Source organism: Loxodonta africana, chromosome 13 (genome assembly GCF_030014295.1).
Source record: "Loxodonta africana isolate mLoxAfr1 chromosome 13, mLoxAfr1.hap2, whole genome shotgun sequence".
Lineage (NCBI taxonomy): Eukaryota > Metazoa > Chordata > Mammalia > Proboscidea > Elephantidae > Loxodonta > Loxodonta africana.
In genome coordinates this window covers 67,421,455-67,443,560 of record NC_087354.1, presented here as the reverse complement: position 1 = coordinate 67,443,560, position 22,106 = coordinate 67,421,455, and the positions used below count along the sequence as shown (strand labels likewise).

Sequence of the window (22,106 nt, the reverse complement as noted above, 5' to 3'; positions counted from 1 at the left end):
TCATAGGGGATTTGAAATTATTTTGATAGTAAAATGATATGAAAATCTAAATCAGCCACTTAGACATCTAAACGTGCAAGCTTGTATTTTTCTGCTGTCTCACAATGTTGGGGTGAACATTAAATCAGGAAGCAGATGTGAGGACACTTTGAAACATTAAAAGGGGAAGAAGCTGACACTTAATTTGGTGCCTACCATGTGCTAGGACTGTATTAGGCACTTAACTTGGACTATTATCTCATCTAAACTTTGCAGCAACCCTACACAGTACCTATTATTAATCCCTCTGTCTAAACTAGAAAACCAAAGTGCAGAGAGGTCAAATAACTTCAACCCAGTTTACGTAGTAAGAAAATGGCAAAGCCGGAACACAATGTCTAATCTATCCACCTCCAGAGTCCAGGCTCCTCCTTTCTACCAGACGAGACTTCTCACCAGCTCACATTAGAATACCCAGGATGCCAGGACCCCTCCCCACACTCACCAACTCAGTATCGCTCAGGGTAGATCCAGGCATCTTATTTTTTAAAAGCCACCTACATGATCCAATGTGCAGCTGTGGCTGAGAACCACTGCATTAGACTACTTAGCTGTGTTTGTGTGCATTTATGCTCTACTGTGTTCCAAACAGAATGTAAGGTAGGATTATACCAGCTCATCTGTTAATAAGATTGTTTGTATGTACTGATTTGTGAAAACCAGAATTACCTGCATCGTGATTAGATATGTTAGCTCTTCAGTTTAAAGAAACTTGAGGAGATTAAAAAAGCGTCAGTATTTCCGGAAATGGCTTCCAGGATTTTCTTCAGTTCTTCCTCTGCCTAGAAGTCTTCCAGATGACATCTTAATATCCCAATTTTTATATCATTGAGAGTAGATAAAGGGCAGGGACAGGTTAGCAGGATTATCATTTAGCCAAGATAAACTGCAGAAACCTGTATCAGCCTTCTTAAGAGGATTTAAGAATAAATAAACTCTGATTTCCAATCCCCAAATCAAAACTATTGTGTTCTTTTGTGTCACGTCTTCTGAGGTTTATATTTACCATGAACACTTAATCATCCAGGAGAAATTTACTGCCAGAGGATAACTGGTGGTCATGTTGACAAAAAAAAAAAAAAGTTTATTAAAAATGGTTGATGTACATTTGGGTCACAATTATCACTTAACTAACATTTGGAAGCCTTCCAAAAGTTGCACTGACCACTGACAAGAACATTGTCAATACAAAATTTTAGAGAAAACTAAGTTTAGGATAATGGGAGTCGGGAGTTGCAAAATCAATGAAAGTTTACACCATACGTACCCACAGCTTCTCTTTGCCTCACACTTAAAATGTTCAAGTGTTTTCCTTCGTTTATGTGAAAACACGTCTAAGAAATTCTGCAGAATGAGACAAGGCTTTCTGAGGCCAGTTCTGTGTTGGTGACCACGTTAAATATATTGTAATGGCCTACTGCAGTTTTTTGTAATGTGAAACGCTCGTTCTGTTTTGTTTTCACATCCTCTAAATGTGAACATTTGCAAGATTTTCTTTTTAGAAGACTAATGACTCTTCATTCACAGTCTGGAAAGGGGAAAAAGTAATTTCACTCCATTTCCTGCCTACCTTGTCTCCATAAACGTGATGACCCTGCCCAGAAGACACAGCCCGTATCTCAGTGAAGCCTCCATGGCTCAGTTCTTTAATCCATCCTTGAATTCCCTGTGTGCTGATTATTCCTGCATCGTTCACACAGGTGAGAGGGTATCTCATCTTCTCAGGCAGAAACCTTCAATTGGCAGAGTTAAACGTTTCATTGTCGGCATCTGGTGAGTCGGCTCAGGCCATTCATTAAACATCTTTTCCAATCAGAGCATACCTGTTTCAAAACAGAAGTAACACCAGCTGCTCATTTTGGTCTTTTCTTGCGTCTTTATTTACACAGAACTTTCAGCAAAGTGACAGGATTACAGCAAAGTGATAGCCCAGGTAACCAAAGGCTAAAACACAACCTTTAATTTTCCTAGTGGGCAGAAGATGGTCATCCACCAACCCTTTATTCAAAGCAAGTAGAAGCCTGGCCAGGCCATAGGCACCTTTGTGGAAAGGTCCTTCAGTTCTTTCTTGTTTTATGCATTATTTTCCTTATGTTTTTCAGTCCCTTGTTAATATTCTATATTAATATTACCAGGCATCTCTTTTCTAGGTTCCTAACTACTTTCACGGACTATCATTTCAGGCACAGACTCTGGAGCCAGTCTGTTTACATTCACATCCCATCTACATCCTGTCACTAGCTGTGTGTGGCCTTGGGCAATTTTTTCATTATCCACTGTCTCAGTTTCCTCATCTGCAAAATAGAAACAATAATGGTGACTTTGTTCACATTGTTGATGTGAGGAATGGATGGCCACTTGGAGGCTGTCAGAATAGTGCTTGGCACATAATAAACACGGGGTATTTGCTACAATCCGTGTTCCGCCTTACCAACATACAAATGAAGACCAAAAATATCAGGGAGCTCCAGATACAGCTCCTGAGCGGAAGTCCCGGGAAGCCTGCGGAATGTGTGACAGCTGGGCAGCTAAAACGTGAATACCACTCTCTTTCTTCCTAAAGATCTCAATTACTGAACAGATTGCTCTTTTCTCTTATTAACAGCCTTAGGCATCTGTATTTGTTTGTTTTCCTGTTCTTCCAGGCCTAATTCTCCTTTCTGGAAATAGGTATATTTTTAATTCTGATTTTAAAATGTGTAGCAAGGATCAGCCTCTCAAGACCATTTTACATAAATATTTAGCATAACTAAATAGTTGCTGAAGATGCCAGAAAAGACATCCAAGCTTTACAGTTGTTCTTGAAGGCTCCATGGGAAATCACTCCCTTAGTGGTCAGCTGAAAGGGTGTGAGAGCAGCAATACTATGAACACGTTTGGCTGACAGCTCCTATGTCTATTTTGAAGTGTCCCTTTCCCACTCATAGGCTTCCTACAGAGGGTAACCGTATGACATTCTTCAAGATTCAGAGGCTAGAAATTAAAATCCCACTTTTACCTATCTATTAAACTGGTCCAAGGTCATCTGTTTTTATACCAGAGGTCTGGCAAGTTGGCTTTGTTGGACATCCCAGAGCTGCTGCTCTTGGCTGTTGTATTCAGCAATTTGGAAATGCCCTAAGTACACATGGACTCATCTACTTAACACTGGGACACTGAGAAAACTAACTAATAGATAGCTCTTATTCACATGTATTATTTACTTGCACCTCATTTTGGGTACTATGGAGAACCCTATGGAAAACAGCATTCAGTGGGGTTGTATAATTCCTTGGAGAGTTTGGAAATAATTATAGTTGCATTTCAAATCAAACAAAGAAAAAAATGAAGCAGCTAATTCCAGGAAGACAAAAGTTATACTCAAAATGAAGTGTAGTTGTGGTATCCATTCACGGCTTAGGTGCATTTACATTGTTGTTGTTAGTTGCCATTGAGTTGGCTCCAATTCATGGCCACCATATATATGACAGAACAAAATGTCACCCTGTCCCATGCCATCTTCATGACTGTTGGTATATTTGGGTCTATTTCTGTGGCTATTGGATCAGTCCTGTCTCATTAAGGATTTCCCTCATTTTCACTGATCCTCTACTTTACCAAACATGATGTCCTTTTCTAGCAATTGGTCTTTCCTGATGACATTTCCAAAGTAAGTCAGCCAAAGTCTCTCCATCCTCACTTCTAAGGAGCATTTTGGTTGTATATTTTCTAAGACTCATTTGTTCATCATAGTTGTAAGTATTGATTTACATATAAATCAGTGTATAATGAGGATAAAAATGTTTTATCTTCCACATCTCATAAAGCAACAATAGATTTCTGGTGCTGTGGTGGAGACATACCAAAGATACATGTGGCAGGAATGGTCACTTAAAGATAGAATGACACAAAAAGAACAAAAAACACATACAAACGTCAATCATCAGAAAGTATGAGGCAGGGCAATCTGCATATTAAAATGCCCCCTGAAATTTGAACAAAAGACCAGTCATTTAGATAGGGGTCAATGAGAGCCAGTCACATGATCTGGGAAATTCTGCCTCCCTCCCTGGGGAAAGCTGCAGAAAGTTGGCTGGCCAGTCTTTGGAAGGTCCCAGAATGGTCTGAGGGCAGATTCTAGAATAGCCAGGATTATGACCAGATGGACTCCTGGGTGCTGCACTGAGTAAACCCATCCTGGTCTTAAAAACTACCTGTACAGAGCAGTTCTAGACTGATAGCAATTCTCAGACAGTCAGCTAAGCCATGCCTATCAGCCTGGAAGTAGGTGCCCTTTATACACCCTCTGAGAGACAATAATTGGAATAAACAGTTGAGCCCATTTTACCTAACAACTTTAAATAGCAGTGCTGCATTGTCTCACTGCCTTGTGCTGTGATTTAGTTATGGGGTGGAATTTGCTCTTCGCCTAGCTTTAGCATGGCACTCTCTCTCTTCTGTCTTTATGAAGTAAGAATGTAAGCTTCATGAGGGCAGGGGATTTTGTCGATTTAGTCACTGCATCTCGAGGAGTGCGTGGCCCATAATGGATAAATACTTACTGCATACCAGACACTGCTTTATTTCACGTTCTCTTTATTTAAAAAAAAAAAATCTGTGAAGTAGATACATTTCACAGATGTGAAAACTGAGATTAAATAATTTGCCCAACCAAGGTTACACAGCTGATAAGGGGTAGACATGGGATTCAAATCCAGGGCTGTCTGACTCCTACGCCAGGGCTCTTAACTACTGTACTGTAGGTTGCTGGATATAATAAATTATAAATCCATGCATGAAATGACAGTCTTTATTACTGAAATATTAGCTTTGCTTTAGAATAGTCCTTACTGAGCCAAATTCCAACCAGAATTCCAGAATTGTTGTTGCACCTTATCATGGCATCATTTCACACTCTAGAAACTGCATATAATTTCCCATTTGCTTAGTCATTGAGATAAATCAGTGCCACTGAGTTTGACTTTCTGTGACTATTTGTCTCTAAAGATACCAGACTGCCTCTGTGTGTGTGTGTGTGTATGTGTGTTTGTGTAGTAGGGAAGGCAGAAATTGGCATTCAGTGGTGTGGGGAGAACCATCTATCTCAGTGAATTTTAAAAGCAAACAAGGGCTTTTATGAGAATCACTAAGGAGGAAGAGATAGAATTCAGATAACAATGTGTAGGGCATTTGGATAGTAAACTTATGGATGTTTCTATCTAAGAACAAATGAAACAACAGTGGGAAATCACCATGACAACTCAAGAGTGAAGCAGCTGAATTCCAGATTTGCCAACAGCACTGTCCAGAACTCAGTGAAAAGTCTGAGAAAGCATTTCAGTGGAAAACAAGTTGTGTGAATTGAGGCGAATGAATCTTTGAAAGACAGAAAACGATCCAGGTGATAGCAGTATACTACCTCTTCGCTAAGTGGGAAAGTTAAGCGTAATATTAGACTTCAAAAGACACAAAGGGTATTTTTCAGTATACCCTCTTCACACTTCAATACTCATTTCAATTTTTGTGTTTCGTGGTCAGACCAGTTTCTTTCCTCCCTGCCATATCAAACATATTTCTGTCCTATGAAATGTAATCTCACCAAGAAGGGTATATGAATGCACTCTCTTTAAAATCTGGTGAAGCAGCTTGTATTTGTTCTAAATCTTGTCTTTTTCAACATAGAAAAATTACTTTAGCACCTATTCTTAAATAATCATTTATGTCTTGAGTACCAGCCCTGTGCTTAAACATTGCAAGAGACTAAAAGAAAAATAAAACACTTTGCCTATGTTTAGGGAAGAACAAAAAGATACACAAAAGAAAAGAACGCGCAGATGACATGATCACATGCTAAATTGTGTGATGCAGCTAGAAAAGCTGGCCTCATTCTTCAGGAGAGGAAGGAATCAATAGGGAGCCCCTTTCATAAAAAAAAAGGGAAATATAAAACTGATCGTGGATGAACCCATAGGATTTAGGAACATGGAGAGAAGGAGGGACAAGGCCCAGCTGGGGACTCAGCTCTTACAAAATCAAGAAAGTGGTAGGCCTGAGCCAGCAACGGCAATGGCAACTGAAAGTTTGGTTTAATGGAGTCTACATGGCATAGTAATTGAAAGTAAATAGACTGGGGTCTAATTCTGCCTCCACCACCTACCAGATGTATGATGTTAGGCAAATTAACTTCTCTAAACCTCAGTTTTCTCATCTTTCAATGGGAAAACTACCATCTGTTTTCATAGAGACAATGCATGCAAAGCACGTAGCATTTGGTAAATACTTACAAAATGGTGGTCGCCTTTTTTTTTTTTTTTTTTTACCACATTTGAGTACATAGAGGATGTGATGAATGGGCACTGGAAAGTCATTGTAGTTCTTGAGCAGGGCTTTAATTATTGGGGGCTTTAGGAAGATTAATCTGCCTGGTTTGTAGGATTGATGAGGGGAAGAGTTTGGAGATGAGGATATGTCAGAAGGCTGTAAGAATAATCTTGGCTTGATTTTACAAAGAGCTGAATTAGGAAGGTGGCAGTGGAAACTGAGGGGAAAGGGAAGTGGTAGACAAAGGAAAGAATCTACAGAATTAGGTGACTTGATCTAGTGGTAGAAAGACAAATGGGATTAGTTAAATATGATCCTCAAGACTTGAGCTGTAGAAACTGCGTAAGCCCGTGACAGAAGGGGTTCCCCAGTGCTATGTGGCATTGATCCCTCAGAGGTAGAAAGCTGATGTGGACAGGACATGAGCTACTAGAATGTAGGCGCCGGAGAGGGCAGGGAGCTTGTCTGTGTTGTTCTCCTTATATACAGTAACTCACATATAGCAGAAGCCTAAAAGGTGTTTTTTGAATGGCCAAATGAATGACTGCCTGACCAAATGCATGATTGAATGGTGGGAACTCTCTGCACATACAAGTAAGTTAACTCTGAACCAGGAGGTAAAGTAGATCAACTTTTTAAATCATGAACAATAGAGCAGCCTTCGGTGGGGGATTAAATAAAATCCACATTGAATCTAGAAAGAAAAATGTCTGTTTCTCAAGGAAAAATAAAAAGCTGTCCATCCAGGAGAATGTAGTCACTGTTGAAACTTGAACACCCTGATACAAAGGGAATACTCGAATTCAGAGAACATAAAATAAACATATTTAAAATAGAAAAAAAAAAACTTGTTCTTCTACATCTTGTTTTATCCTTTCCATCCTGGGTATAGGATAAAAGAAAACTCTTACTTGCTTGTTAGAAGAGGAAAGCTCTTACTTGAAGTCCCTACTTGGCAGATGTCAGTTGAAAGCTCTGTTTATGGAATATGCTGCTGTGTCAAATTCTGTTGGATAATTTTAGACAAATGTGTCGTGTGTGACATGGAAATATGGCATGCTGTACATTAGTGATTTCCCAAGTGTTTGGATCAGGTAGTAATGTGCTGAGAAAGTGCTCTTTATCTAGCCACACGCGGTACTTGTAGAGCAATGGGGGAATGCTTTTGGTGGAAATTACTTTAGTCAGAAAAAGAATCCATTTATGGGCTGCGTCTTCTAACATCTTTCAGACAATGCATTGTATTAAAGAGGCATTTTTTGATTAATGTTTTATAAACATTTTTCAGCGTGACAGCTTAAAGTCCCTGTAAAATTGTAAATGTGTGCCTAGTGTTCACTTCCATAAAGTCAAATGCCATCTCATAAAGTCTGGTTGGATCCTGTCAACCATGGTGACACAGACTCAGTACCTGGGAGCATTAAAATTAATTTGCTTCGTTTGTATTACTGAAGTGATAGCAAGATGAAAAGAGTCCTATATTTAAATTCTACTTGAGAAAGAAAACTCATTCTAGCGAGTTTATTTGGTTTTTAAATTTATTACTATTTTTTTTCCTAATTAATGAATGGAGTGAAAATGTAGTAGTAATCTGCATGCGAACTTTATGATGAACCTGGAAAAACACAAATCCATTCATTCAGTGCACTCCTTCTGAGCACCTACAGTATGCTCAAGGATGAAGAAACAGTCCCTGACCCTAAGTTTCCAGCTTAGCAAAGGAAAAACACAAAAAGCAGGCAATGATAGCGTGTGTGATGAATGCTAGGCTGGAATGTGCCCGGGGTCAGGTAAGCACAGAGTAGACAGGATCTAAATTTAGGCCAGCCTGGATATCAAGGATGGCTTCTGAGAGAAGGTAACTTATGAATCGAGGGCAAAAGGGCACGGAGGAGTTGGGCAGGTCAAGCAGTCGGTGATGGGCATTCTGGGCAGAGGAAGCTGAGGTGCACAGGCCTAGAGGTGAGGCAGAGGATGGTGCCTAGGGATGGGCAGGGAGGACACCACCAGGTGCTCATCCTGGCTGAAGCACACAGGTAGAAGAGTGGGGCAGCGTGAAACATAAAGGGGAGGAAGAGAAGGAGTTGGGGGCTGGGTCGTGGAGGTCCTTGTATACCACACGTAGGAGTCTTTCCTGCGTGACAAACTCCTAACAGATTTGACATAATCCCATTTGCACTTTAGAATGTTCACTCTGGTCACAGAGTGGGAAATGGCTTGGGAAGGACAAGCCTGAAGGCCACAAGACCGGTTTGCAGAACAACGTGGGAAGCGCGATGAAAGCCGATGGTGCCCTGATGGAAGGTTATGAGAGGGAGGAGGTGTAAATGGTGGTAGATAGGCCCATAAGTAAACCATGTCACATCCTGCTTTCCGGAACGCCGTTATATGTATGCTAATTGAATGAATAAGTGAATGAGTGAGTCAGTGAGTGAATGAGTGATGGAGTGAATTATTAAATGACTGAAGAGGATGAAAGAATAGTGCATTGCATAATATTGCATGTTTTTTATTATTCGATGCGTTCCATGGAATGAAAAGTAGCTGATTTTCACCGATCTGACTTGAAGACCAGATTTTGTCAAATTCATAACCAGGTGCCAGAATCACAGGATAGTGGTTGCAGTGGCCTTAGCAGGTTCATAGCCTCTCTCTCTTGAGTTTCCAGGTGTTGTCCTGATAAAAACCTATTGCTGTTGAGTCAATTCCGACTCATAGCCACCTTGATAGTGATAGGAAAATTGCTGAGATGCCCTAGAGCAGAAATACTAAACTCCCCACTTTGGAATGATTGCCACCGTAGCATGGAACACTCCAACAGGGACACATTAACTCTCACTCTACTTGTCCCAAGTTCTCTTTGTATTTGACATCTCAAACTGACCCTACCTGGTCCACAGAACTGAAAATTCAGGTGGCCGGGTTGCAGTTCAGACTCCACCAGAAAATTTCCTGACCACAAAGTACTTCAGTGTCCTCATGGGTAAAATGGTGAAAACAGTGCTTTTCGCTGACCTCACCAGCTCAATCTGAGGCTTAGTTCAGGGAAAGCACTTGACAGTGCCCGAGACACAGTAAGCACTCAGTACTCACTAACCATTATTATCGTTACTATTGGTATCTTTGTGTACCTAATTCACCACATTAAAGTGAATTCCTGGTGTTGCTTGCATGAAGATACCTTTTATTGTTTTGCAGTAGATTTTTTTTTTTTTTTTTTATTGTAGCAGCAGCAGCTGTGACTGTCTCTATGGCTTCCCTTCTGAACCACTTAAGAAGGCAACATGCCAGGAAAGCTTGCTGAAGAATGACACAGAGCTTAGACTCTTAGCCAAGAAAGGGTAACTAAGGGGATTTAGCCCAGCAGCCGTGGTCATCGAATTTAGGGTCAGAAATCCCTGTTCTGATCAGGAACAAAATATCTTTATACTTCTATCACCTGCTCCCATTAGCCTCACTTTTACTCCATCGCCTGCCCCCAGTTTCTTGGCATCATCCCTTTGGGCCAAGACATGAGTTAGCTTTCTCGAAAGCAGGAGGAGTTGAGTTCAAGGTCTTAATATTTTCTCACCACAATATCTTTCAGGGCTGAAGTATTACGTGCTGCTTTTTCAGCTGTCGGTGGATTTTTTTTAAGTATATTATTTTTTAAAAAGAAACTCTTATTTCATTTTTTGTATTAAAGACAGAAACTGTACAAAAATCTTAATGTCTCGTTTTGAAGCTCTGAGAGAGCCTCTCTTTGGGGAGGGTTAAGTGTTTTCAGCTTATGGCAATGATATGTGAGGCTGTGGAAAAGAAAGCACTCAGGAAATACATTTTTGCATAAAGCCTGGAAATTTAGTAGGAGGTAAAAATATTTGAAAAAACAAGGCCTTCCGTGTTGGATTATAATAAAAAGTTATTTATCTGCCACCATTGTGCGTGTTATTGTTTAGGGGCTTGGGTCCTTTTCAGAGGCTGTTCTCAGAGAAACAGGAAGAAAGCAAAGCTCTTAAAGCTATTGCACTGAAAAAGCTAACATATGTACACAGCAATTCTGGTGAGCGTGGCCATATTAAAACAATTGGTAATAATAGTTAAACTGCCACTGTCTGAATTCAGTTGGTTATAGAAGCTCAGTAGGTGGGTGCTACCGGCAGCTGCTTACAATTTGCACAACACTAGAACGTTAGGCTCCTGAAGTAGTAGTCATTTACTTGAGCTCCATCAAGACCTTCGCTGTGGGTGGGATGGAAAGGTTCAGCACTGATCTTACAATTCACCTGCCTTGCACAGGCTTATTATAAAGTGCTTTGAGATCCTAGGCCAAAACATGCAAAGCCTTTATTATGCTCATTTGACTGAAGTGCCCTCTACTTACAGTCATATATACCATACATTATCTCCTTTCAACTCTCCAAAGTGAGCTTTGGGGCTTTGAAATGCTGCCAGGCAGGCCTCCTTTAAGACCAGCACTATGCAAAAAGAGATCCATTTCTAACCTCTATCTTACATATTTTTCAGCCTTCTTTGAGCAACTTTATCCCACACTGTCTTCTCTCCTCTCCTGGTCAGACAGGCTGCTAATCTGCACTGAGAGCTATCAGTACCCTCAAACCCTGCCCACCTTTTCAGCTTCAGTCTGGTTTACTTAGAGCTTAGAGCTGTATATGGGACTAGAAGATGGACAGATTTGGTGACTTGCCTTTCCAGTTATGTGATTACATGAAGGGGGAAATACACTAGTGACTTATTCCAGTTTTAACGGAGTGTGTCTTTAATTTGATGACAGACTGAATTTGCCTTCGTGTTTCTGCCTTCTCTCTTCATCAGGAATTCCGATGCTGAAGATTGTGTTTGCAGGCCATGAGCACCTCTCTTTAATATCCGTGCCCTTGCTCATCTACCACCCAGCTCAGATCCTTCTGGGAAGTGTGCTGGTGCCCACAATCAAGTCTTGGATGGTGTCACGGCAGAAGGTGAGACTCTCCAAAGATCTTATTTGGATCCTAATTGGATTGAAATGCTCTTCCTGAATCTTAGATGTTCACACACTAGCTTTTGGTAGCATATCCTCATTCTCACATACATATTTTCTTAGCTAAATATAATAATATGGCTTCATTGATCCATTTCAAATTGAACAGGAGGGTTGAGGGTCAAATGTTTGAAATTGTTATAAAAGTACAGTTGTACTTAAAACACAGTTTTAAAAATCTCTTACATCGTTCCTGTTGAAGGACATCTGCCTGGGCCGAGGTTCAGTAAATAAACTCGGGCTTTGTGCCCCTCCACTCTGGCATACCATCTCCCCTCAGCTCCGTCTTTCATAAATGTCCTGATTTCACAAGCCCTTCTAAATACAGCAAAACCCGGCTTTATCTAGAAGTCCTACTTTGTTTTTAAATTTCTAAACACACAATTCCTGCCTTGTTTTTAATTTTCCAGACACATAACAACTCCTTTGTAAGGCAAAGCTGTGTGTTTGGCGTTAAAAATAAAATTTAAGTAACAAAGGAGCCCACACCACGTTAATGTCATCAGACTTTGCTCAGGGCCTGGTACATCACAGATATTTGTGGAGCCAGTTTCCTAAATTATAAACCAGATTAAAAGTGGGTGAATCCCAAGAGGCTTGGATGATGCATATACATACCATTGTAGCCCTGAGAGAGTGCTTAGACTTTACAGGACTTATGTTTGTCTGTATATGAGGCAGTCGTTATCCAGCAAGTGCAGGAAGAACAGACAGCCAAAGACCAAGTGCCCGTGTCATGTCCTTTCTGTCCTAAAAACTGAATAGCACACTACCACTTATTGAGCACTGTACGTGCTAAGCATGCCCCATGCTTAGCATACCTGGTTCAGAGTATGGACTCCTGAGTCAGCCTGCCACTTTCTCACTGTGTGACCTTGGACATATGCTACTTCATTTCTCTGTGCTCAGTTTCTGCCGCCCGAAGAATAATGATATCTGCACCCTAGAGTTGTAGAGGATTACATGGCAGATATTTAATAAAAGCTAACCACTATAATTAGATTGTCATTGTTGTTTATCTATAACATTGTTCCTAGCAGGCTTTGCTATCCCCATTTTACAGATTAAGAAGTAGGTTCAGAGAGTTGAGCAACTTGCCCAAGATTATGTGGGTAGTTTAGTCAGTGGTAGTCAGGATGAGCAAATCAGTCTTGGAGGATGTATAGCCAGAATGCTCCTTAGAAGCAAGGATGGTGAGACTTCATCTTGCTTACTTTGGGCGTGTCACCAGCAAAGACCAATAGCTAGCAAACGACATCATGTTTGGTAGAGAGTTGGAGAAAACAAAGGAAACCCTCAATGGGATGGATTGACACAATGGCCGCAACAATGGGCTCAAACATATCAACAATTCTGAGAAAGGCGCAGGACTGGGCAGTGTTTTGTTCTGTTATATACAAGGTCTCCATGTGTCACAGCAAACTCAATGGTAACTAACAACAAGAGTTACAACTTGAACCCTGGTCTCTTTGGACCCCAAAATCTTTGCCCGGCACCCCGATGACACTCCAGACAAAAATATAACAGCACTTTTAGAATGCGTGTTCTAGACCACCAGAAGCTTACCAGAGGAGTTTAGCCCATTCAGCACCTTCATTTATTTAGTCATTTAACAAAGTATTAGCACTTACTGTTCCCTGCTTGTTCCTTCTATAGGCTCTAGTCCTCCTCCTAAGAATTGGTAGAGAAGCAACTGTCTGTTTATTACCTTTTTTCTTTCTCTTTCCATGTATCCCTTTTGGAAATTAGACACAATGCTTCCATTTGCATTTATGCTTATGTTTATCAGTGCATATGTGCGTTGTGGGTCAGAATTTATACATAGAAATTAGCACGAAGAATGAAGAAGATTATTTGAAAATCATAGTACTCTGTCAATAATGTGCAGTCATAGTGAACAGCAATTAATCAGAGTGAATTTTTCTTCTAAATGTTTAAAAGCTTTGGGATTTAGTTTACAAAGCAAGAGAAGCATTTCCACAAGGGAGACCAAATTGGACAATACTGTTCATTTTCCCTTTACACAGAAACCACTCCAAACTAGGGTGCCACTGGCTAAGTTAGAATAAGCCAGAAGGCCTCGGATATTTATCTGTCCCTTTTGACCCCTAAAATAAATATGAAGTCATCCCTCAGGGTCTCTTATGAGTATCTCCTCTGCTTTGCAGAGAGAGAATACTGATTGAGATGCAACGCCACCATCTAGTGCCCAGCTAGAAGTGGGTAGGGTGACAAGAGTCTGCTGGCCAGTGACACGGGCAGGTGAATCTGTTCCCAGAGTTTTGGATTACCAGTTACATAACGTTGTGTGGGCTTCCTCTTCCACCTAGTAGCATAAGTTATCTGGCGTTAATTGATGCTGTCAGCTTGCTGGTGGATACCGTCCAACTCTGAACAGCGTGTTTTCCTTTCCTGTAGGGAGTGAAGCTGACGAGGCCAACGGTATAATGAAGGAGGCGCTCTTTGGGCAGCAGTGTAGATGTGTACAGCCTTGTACATACGAGCAATCCCGAAGACTTGTACTTGTGAATGTTGCTTTGATGCATATTTTATTTTTTTACACAAAAATATGATATATCTGTTTAAGTGCCTTAAAATGTATTTGATAAGCGTTGTTTCCAAAACCTACTTTGGGTTGCTGCCAGGGGTAGTACAATCTTTTGGAGTTGTTTTATTATTTTTTTTCCCCCTAATGTAGTGAACAGTCATAGGAAGTAACAAAAAAGCAAACATATCTCCTCTGCACCCCCTTTGTTTGCAGTACAACTCTGTAATCGTTACTGTGCTGTTTGAAACGAGGTCACACCGTCAGGAAAATGCCCTTCTGATGACAGTGAAAATTTCCAAAGTCTTATTCATGAATACTTTGATTTACTGTGTGACTCTTTCTTTTCTACAACTGTGACGTGCCTATTTCTTATCAGCTCAGCAGGGGTCAGAGATTGAATAGATGCTGAAAAGCACAAGTTATCTGCATTTCTTGACATCATTTTTTTAGACATTCCTTTCCACATGGAAATTCCTCAGTTCCATTATAAGAGACTGTGGTGTTATACGTCTTAAATTTATTATAAGCTGCTTCAAAAAAAGGGTCTAATGTTTGACTTACGAGTGAAGGAAGCCAAGTTCTGAGGTAAAGTGCAGGATTTGGCTTTTGGAGTTTTTAAAATTATATTTCAACATGCTTTTTTTTTCTTTCTTCCATAATTTTTTTTCTTCCTTGTTTGCCAGCACACAGTTTGCAAGCTCATAACAGTCAAATGCAAGACCCAGAAACGCTACAGTTTGAGAGAAGCAACAATTAAAGGTAGATTATAGTCACATTCCACAACTGAGACCAATTTTTTCTTTCCCGTTACAAAGGTGTGCTGAGCAGTTTCCAAATTGCCCCTTTTAGTCATAAGTAGCCTGTTACGTCCTGGAATTAAGCATACACGTAAGGCATTCAAGACAGTTTTTTAATGAGAATTTCCTTGGTAGATTTGATAACTGTTTGCAACATTTTTTTTTCTTAATTAAATCATCTTGCTCTTCTGAATAAATGAAAACATAAAGGTCATGGATGCCAACAAATGTTACATACACACCTTCTGTCTAGCCAGATGGAAAGAAAAACGGGCACAGAAAATGCAAAATTATTCATTAACCAAATGAAGTAAAATTAGCTCCCAAGTGGGCATCAGCCTTCAAAGGAGCGTGCAGCGTTTGCTTCTACAATGGCAGGAAGAGCTTTAACTGCACCCGAATAGAGAAGCATGAAGCAATATACAGAATTTAGGGAACGCCTTCTCTTTGTTTCCTGCACACCATTCTGTCACGTCCTGTCTACACGCCCTTTCTTCGTTTGGCAGATGACATTGCATTTTGGGTCTTACTGAGGCTGTGTTATATCCTCAGCAGCTGGTTGTTATTGGTGGTGGTGGTGTGCCAACAACAACAATGAAAAAAAAAATCATTCCTTAGAAATGATAGTATGAATTTACATTATTGTTACTACCAGGTCTCATCTTTTATTACTTCTGACTCATTTAAATATCATAAAAATCATGGAACCTCATAAATTTCACAGGAGTTATCGTCCGTGTAAGTTTTAAGGCTGGTGCCAGACCCTGCGAAAATCTGCGATAAACAGGCTGTGGATACGCTGTTGTCAAGAATTTCACTTGTGTCTAATCCACAGTAATTTTGCTTGATACTTTGGCACTTACATTTGGCACATCGAAAGCTTTTCATGCTTTTTTTCTACAAGCTTCTTTGAATTTCCAGGTGGAAATGACTATCTGTGTCTGTCTGTCTGTCTGTCTGTCTGTCTGTCTGTCTGTCTGGGCTATCATAAAATCCTTTCTGCCTAGCGTTGGAACACTGATTTTCGTTTTTCCCCAACTGATCTACCTCTATTGTATAACACCTGTAGTAGGTGTGATTATGGGATAAAATTCAACTGAAAAGCTATGATACATTTTATCCTTTGCTTTAAAAAGTGTGTTTTTGTTTTCAAATAATCTTATGTCCATTTCTTTTTTCACACCTTTGTGCTCTTGCCTCTGCTGGCTCCTCAGCTTAGAAATCTCCTCCCCTGGAAGACTGACTGAATGTCACCTCCTCCATGAGACACTCCTGGCTTTCCCAAGCAATGCTGGGATTGCTTTCTTTGGCACTCCCTTAGAACTGGTCACTCGGTGTTTTCTCTGCATGGTGAATTTTGATGGCTTTAGTGATAGGTTTATGTCTATTTCCTTTTTTTATTTCAAACATAAATTCTGTAGCATATTTTTCCATAAAGAGTAAAAACTAAAATATAAATTTATTTTTAATTCATTCTTATTGGGACTTAACTATTCATATATTGAATTATGTTTATGCACTGTCAAGCTGTTTTATGCATTTGTTTTGTCTCAATGTATTTTTGAGAAAAATACATTAGACTATATTTAAGTTTACCATTTTTCCACCTGGATTTTTTTTTAAATATGGTTGTTATGAAATTAGGTTTTTTTAATGGGCATAATTTTGATCATTTCATGTGTTCTAAATTTTAACTTTTGTAGGGTTTTTTGTTTGTTTGTTTGTTTTTTAATTCTTCCCTATTCTGTTTAAAACTAACCCACCTCTGGGTAATGTTCAGTGTTTGTTTATGCTAAATACCAAATTTTTTCAGAAGGATTGATGAAGTAATGGGCAGATTATTTATGATGAATGAAAGATAAAATAATTCTATGATTAAACAAAGATGTTTCCGAAATCATAAGAAAAACTGTGGCTTATTTTTAACCTGATTTCAGATGCATTCAAAATACCTTCCAAATGTCTATAGATGTCTCTAGATTCACTCCAGTGCTATTATAACGTTGGTGGTTAAATAGATACAAACATCACGGTCTCCCCAGGTATCCATATTAGTTCCTCCACCATGCCACAGTGTTAAAACCTGGAGGTGGCGCTTGCTTCTTTACTAGGGATGTGTTTTCTCTGCATCAGGGTTGAGCTCTGAAAGAGAAATATACTCAACAGAAGGAGCAAAATTTAGGAGATCTGAATTTTAGCTACCTTGTCATATTCTTGAGGGATAAGGAAGATGAAACCTTAGAACACTTTTTCCAAACCCATTGTTTCTTTGATGAGCAAGTTGCTGTGCATAGAATTTCACACCTTTGTGCTCTTGCCTCTGCTGGCTCTTAAGTTTAGAAACCCTCTTCTCCTGGAAGGTTGATTGAAATGTCTGCTCCTCCACGAGGCATTCCTGGCTTTCTCAGCCAGTGCTAGGGCAGCTTTCTTCGGCACACCCTTAGAACTTGCTCCTCAAGTCTTCTGAAACTGTTATATAGTCTGATCATTAGCTTATGTTTCTGGCTCCTCCTTAGATGTGGACCTCACTTCTGTTTTTCTAGATACTGTGCCTGGCTCAGAGGAGCAGCCAAAAAAATGTGTATGGACTTTTCAATTTCTGATCTTAATAGGCAAGATACGAACCTTAAAAATTATGAGAGAGCTCTTCCCTGGATATATCTCATTATTAATTTACAAGGGAAACTTTTTTTTACTGCTATTCCAATCCCTCCCCCCAAAAAAACTGTGAAGTACTGCATCGTGCCACTCCTCGCAATCCAGCCTTCTCTCGCTGTGTGAATATATTAATTCTCCAAAGTGAGACTGCAGATGTGACATGCAAACAACTTTCATCTTGTATGGATTTGACAGAGCAACAAACCCTCAATAATTAGGATTAAATCAGATTGATCTCGATTAGTGATTATGTTATATACACGAAAAATAATTTTTTAAAAGAAATTCTGACCTACTTTCTATAAAGACTAGAAAAAACTTATTATACCCACTCCTCACTTAATCTATGTGGTTAGGTTCCAAAGACCAGGTTGTTATGTGAAAATCGGCATTATGCGAAATTGGAGCACGAGTATATCAGATCACAAAATGGAGGATGACTACATCATTACATAACTGCCAGATTACATCATTACATAATTGCCAAACTGAGAATCATGGCCCAGCCAAGTTGACACAAATAACTGACCATCACAGCCAGTGTTACTCGTCTCGCACCTCTGTCTTCATTACTGCCAGACGTACGTCGCTATTGCTCAAAATAGTCGTATAGTAGATTTTTTACTGTTGTCAAAAACGTGAAATGTAGGATGAGGAGGTAATCGATAAGTAAGGAGTAGGTGTATTATCGTTGATTTGCATATAAACAATATATGAGAGGTCTTGTAAGAGTTTAATCTCTTTAATAAACCAACTAATTTGCACTATAGGATAGTTTTTCTCAAATGTGAGTAAAATACTAACCATATTAAAAAAAAAAAAAAAACTTGCCATCGAGTTGATTCTGACTGATAGACACGTTATAGGACAGAGCAGAACTGCCCCATAGAGTTTCCACAGAGCGTGGATCTGAGCTGCTGACCTTTCAGTTAGCAGCCATAGCACTTAACCACTATGCCACCAGGGTTTCCATATAAAGGGGGGAAAATTTCATAGGGCCTGAAGAACTCATCCACAGACCCAGTTATGAGACAATCTGTATTAACATTAAATGCTGTTTTTCTAATGACCAGTCAGTGCCAGTGTGGTTGTACACACAAGTGCAGACTAGGGCACTGAGACCGCAGGGCTGTGTAGAGTCAGAGATGGCTCTCCAGGTGATCCCAAGTAGGCATCTCCAGATCTTCACAGACTTAGAACTTTTAGAGAATCAAATAGAATTCAAGCAGCCCCAAAGAGATACGCAAGAATCCTCAGAGATCCAAGGACTTCACTCGGAGAAACACTGCTTTAGATTGCATCTCAGGGCTTTTCTTACCTGGCGATGCTGCTACTCCTCTTCAGGCTACCAGAAATAGTTGTGCTTGGAGCTTTTATTAATTTTAAAAAGTAACTGAATCATAGTGACAGGAGAAAAAAAGATATTAAAAAAAATTGAAAGGTAGTCGGTCACCCAGCTTCACTCCCAGAAATAGCTCCAGAAAACATGTTACTGTGTATATACTTTGAGATTTTTTTAGTTTTTCTATGAATGTTCAGATATGTTTTCAATAAATTTATTTTTTAATATTTTAAACTATTCTGACCTTGCTCTTTTTTCTTTTCGTGTATCATCATCTGTCCATGTAAATATATGTGATATTTTTACTATCTGAATAGTATTTCAGATAGTATTGGATATTCTGTATTGTTTTTAACCAGTTTCTAATTGCTGCACATGTCAATTCTTTTCTAGGGTTTTACTGCTACAGACAATATTCCACCCTCGAATAGGCAGCTTCTAAAATAAATGCCTTTATTCTTAGAAGTAAAATTGCTGGGTCAAGAAGTATCATTCTAAATAGAATAAGACTCGCCAACTCTAAAAAATAAAGATATATTAAAGTTATTATGCCAGAAGACTATAGTATTGGAGCAAATGCCTTACTCAATTTTATAAGCTAACATTTACTGAGTGCATATTATGTACCAAGCATTTTTCTACCTTTCTTACATGCATTTAAAGCATTTAACCTTTATGATAACCCTTTTTTTTTTTTTTTTATAAGGTAGGTTGTATTATTATCCCCAGACTCCCTGGGTGGTGCAAATGGTTAGTGTGCTTGGCTGCTAACCAAGAAGCTGGAGGTGCACTTCTACCCACAGGCAATTCAGAAGAACGTCCAGGTGATCTACTTCCAAAAAAGCGGCCTTTCAAAATCCTATGGATCACAGCTCTACTCTGACAGACATGGGATTGCCATGAGTTTGAATTGGTTCTAGAGCACCTGCTACTCGTATTATTGTCCCCATTTTATAGATGAAGTAATTGAAGCACAGAGACATTACACATCTAGGCAGACTGGCTCCATGGTAAAGTAAAAACCAGAACCTCGTGCCTTCTCCCTAAAGTACTGTTGTGTGCTCTACCAAAATCAATGCACAATGTGTGCCCCAGCTGAACCTGTTGACTGCCTATAGCCCAACTACTAAGTGTGGTCCATAGATCAGCAGCATGGTCATCACCTGAAGCTTGTTTCCAACAAAAACAAAACAAACCCTTTGCCGTTGAGTTGATGCCGACTCATAGCAACCCTATCAGACAAAGTAGAACTACCTCATAGGTTTCCAAGGAGCAGCTGATAGGTTTGAACTGCCCAACCATTGTGCCAGCAGGTAATTAAGAAAAGAAACATTTAATTCAGCAAGAATTTTCTCATCCATCATATGCCCAAACATGAATAGGCATTGTGGTAAATTATTAAAGGAGTACATAGTTGGCCTTTGCAACTCCAATTCATTTGGGAAAATAATAAACAAGTAGAAAATACTGTAAATATACATATAGTGTATATGTGTGTGTGTATATATATTTATGTAATATATACCCACTCTTATTTACTGACATAGGTTCCAAAGGCCAGGTCGTTATGCAAAAATCAGTGTTAATGCAAAAATGGAGGATGACTACATCACTAAATAACTGCCATATTACATCATTACATAACTGCCAAGTTATATCATTACCTAACTGCCAAACCACTGAGAATAATGGCCCAGCCAAGTTGACATATAACCTTAACCATCACAGCCAGCGTTACTCTTGCCTCGCATCGCAGCATTCAGTACGTTGTTAATGCGCAAAATAGTTGAAAAGTAGATTTTTTACTCTTGTAGTAAATGTGAAATGTTGGATAACGAGATAGTAGATAAGGGAGAAGTCAGTGTATATATGTACATAACGTGTTCTAAGAAAATGTTTTTATGTAATATACGAAAAAATATAGCATACATTATACATGAAGCATATATATTGCATACCAGTAAAACCAGTTGCTGTCCAGTTGATTCCAACTCGTGGCAACCCCATAGGCTCCAGCCTCCTGCCCTGTTACCAGCTTTTCCTCTCCTGTCTCTTGTCTCCCCAACCCCCAAAGCCACAAAAATTTAGCTACCTCTTTGTTCATTCTCTGACTTCCTGCGTGTGCCCAAGGGCCTACTTGCAATGGCCACAGGAGGCTTTAAAAAGCCACCTTCCCTTTGATGGCTATGTAACCTGACAGAAGCTTCACAATTTCCATTTTCCTCTCCTTTAAGGCAACGTACATTCCTAAAGAGGCATTGGAATGAGGTGATATGAGGATCCATGTATGTTCCCTACAGTCTGTGCCCACGTGTCAGGCGAGGGGAAGGGAGGCTAGGAGTCCTCTAGATACACAATAGTCGATGGATATGAATAGGCAATTCATGGAAGACAAAATAAAAACAAATAACAGATAAATTTTCAAATAGTCTTACCAGGGAGCAGAGAAATGTACATTTACACAAGAGAGCATTTTTCACCTATGAGATTGACTGATAATCTCCCAACACTGATGGAATCAGGAGAAGGCACTCGCACACTGCTGGTGGCAGTATAAATGGGCGTGAAATCTGTGGAGGGGTAACCATTGGTGATTCAGTGGTAGAATTCTCGCTTTCCATACAGGAGATCTGGGTTTAATTCCTGGCCAATGCACCTCACGTGCGGCTACCACTCGTCTGTCAGTGGTGGTTCACGTGTTGCTATGATCCTAAACAGATTTAAGTACATCTTCCAGACTGGGAAGAAAGGCCTGGTGTTCTACTTGTGAAAATCCTATGGATCACAATGATCAGATCCTCAACTGATCATGGGGGTGGCGTAGCACCAGGCAACGTTTTGTTCCATTGCGCATGGGGTCACCATAAGTAAGGGGCCGACTGAACAGCAGCTAACAGCATTTGGCAGTACTATGTTATATATATGTTATTGAATCCAACTCTCATTTCTAAGACTCTACCCTGCAGAAATAGACAAGTACACAAGGATCTGTTGACAAGGGTATTCTTCAGAGCATTGAATGCCAGAGTGGAGACCATCCACATTCCCGATCAGTGGTGTGCTCTTATTATAGAACATTATTTTACCATTCAAAGGAATGAGGGTCAATTAAGTTGTATAACTATTTTGTTGAGTGGGAAAAAAAAGTAAATTTCAGGAAAAAATATGCATTTTGTAACCTTATTTTTATAGATTCCATATTTTCATATAGATAAAATATATTTTACATATGTACAGGGACGTGCATAAAAAAGTTTGAAAGGATAACTGTAGCTAACATTGAGTTCTTTCTTTGTACTTGGCACTATTCTTAGCACTGTACATGCATTAGCTTATCTAACCCTCTCAACAACACTGTGAGGTAGGTAGCATCATCATCCCCATTTCACAGATGAGAAAACT

General features: G+C 39.6%; 1 protein-coding gene across 1 annotated transcript in view; it reads left to right on the top strand.

Annotated features, from left to right (window-relative positions):
* The window catches only part of SLC10A7 (solute carrier family 10 member 7), a 300,023-nt gene extending 281,835 nt beyond the window's left edge, over positions 1-18,188 (top strand). The window contains exons 11-12 of the mRNA XM_003417546.4: positions 11,155-11,300; positions 13,778-18,188. Of these exons, the coding sequence (XP_003417594.2) occupies positions 11,155-11,300; positions 13,778-13,807 (176 nt within the window). The 3' untranslated portion in view covers positions 13,808-18,188. The remainder of the gene's footprint in view (positions 1-11,154; positions 11,301-13,777) is intronic.
* Positions 18,189-22,106: the final 3,918 nt, after the last annotated feature.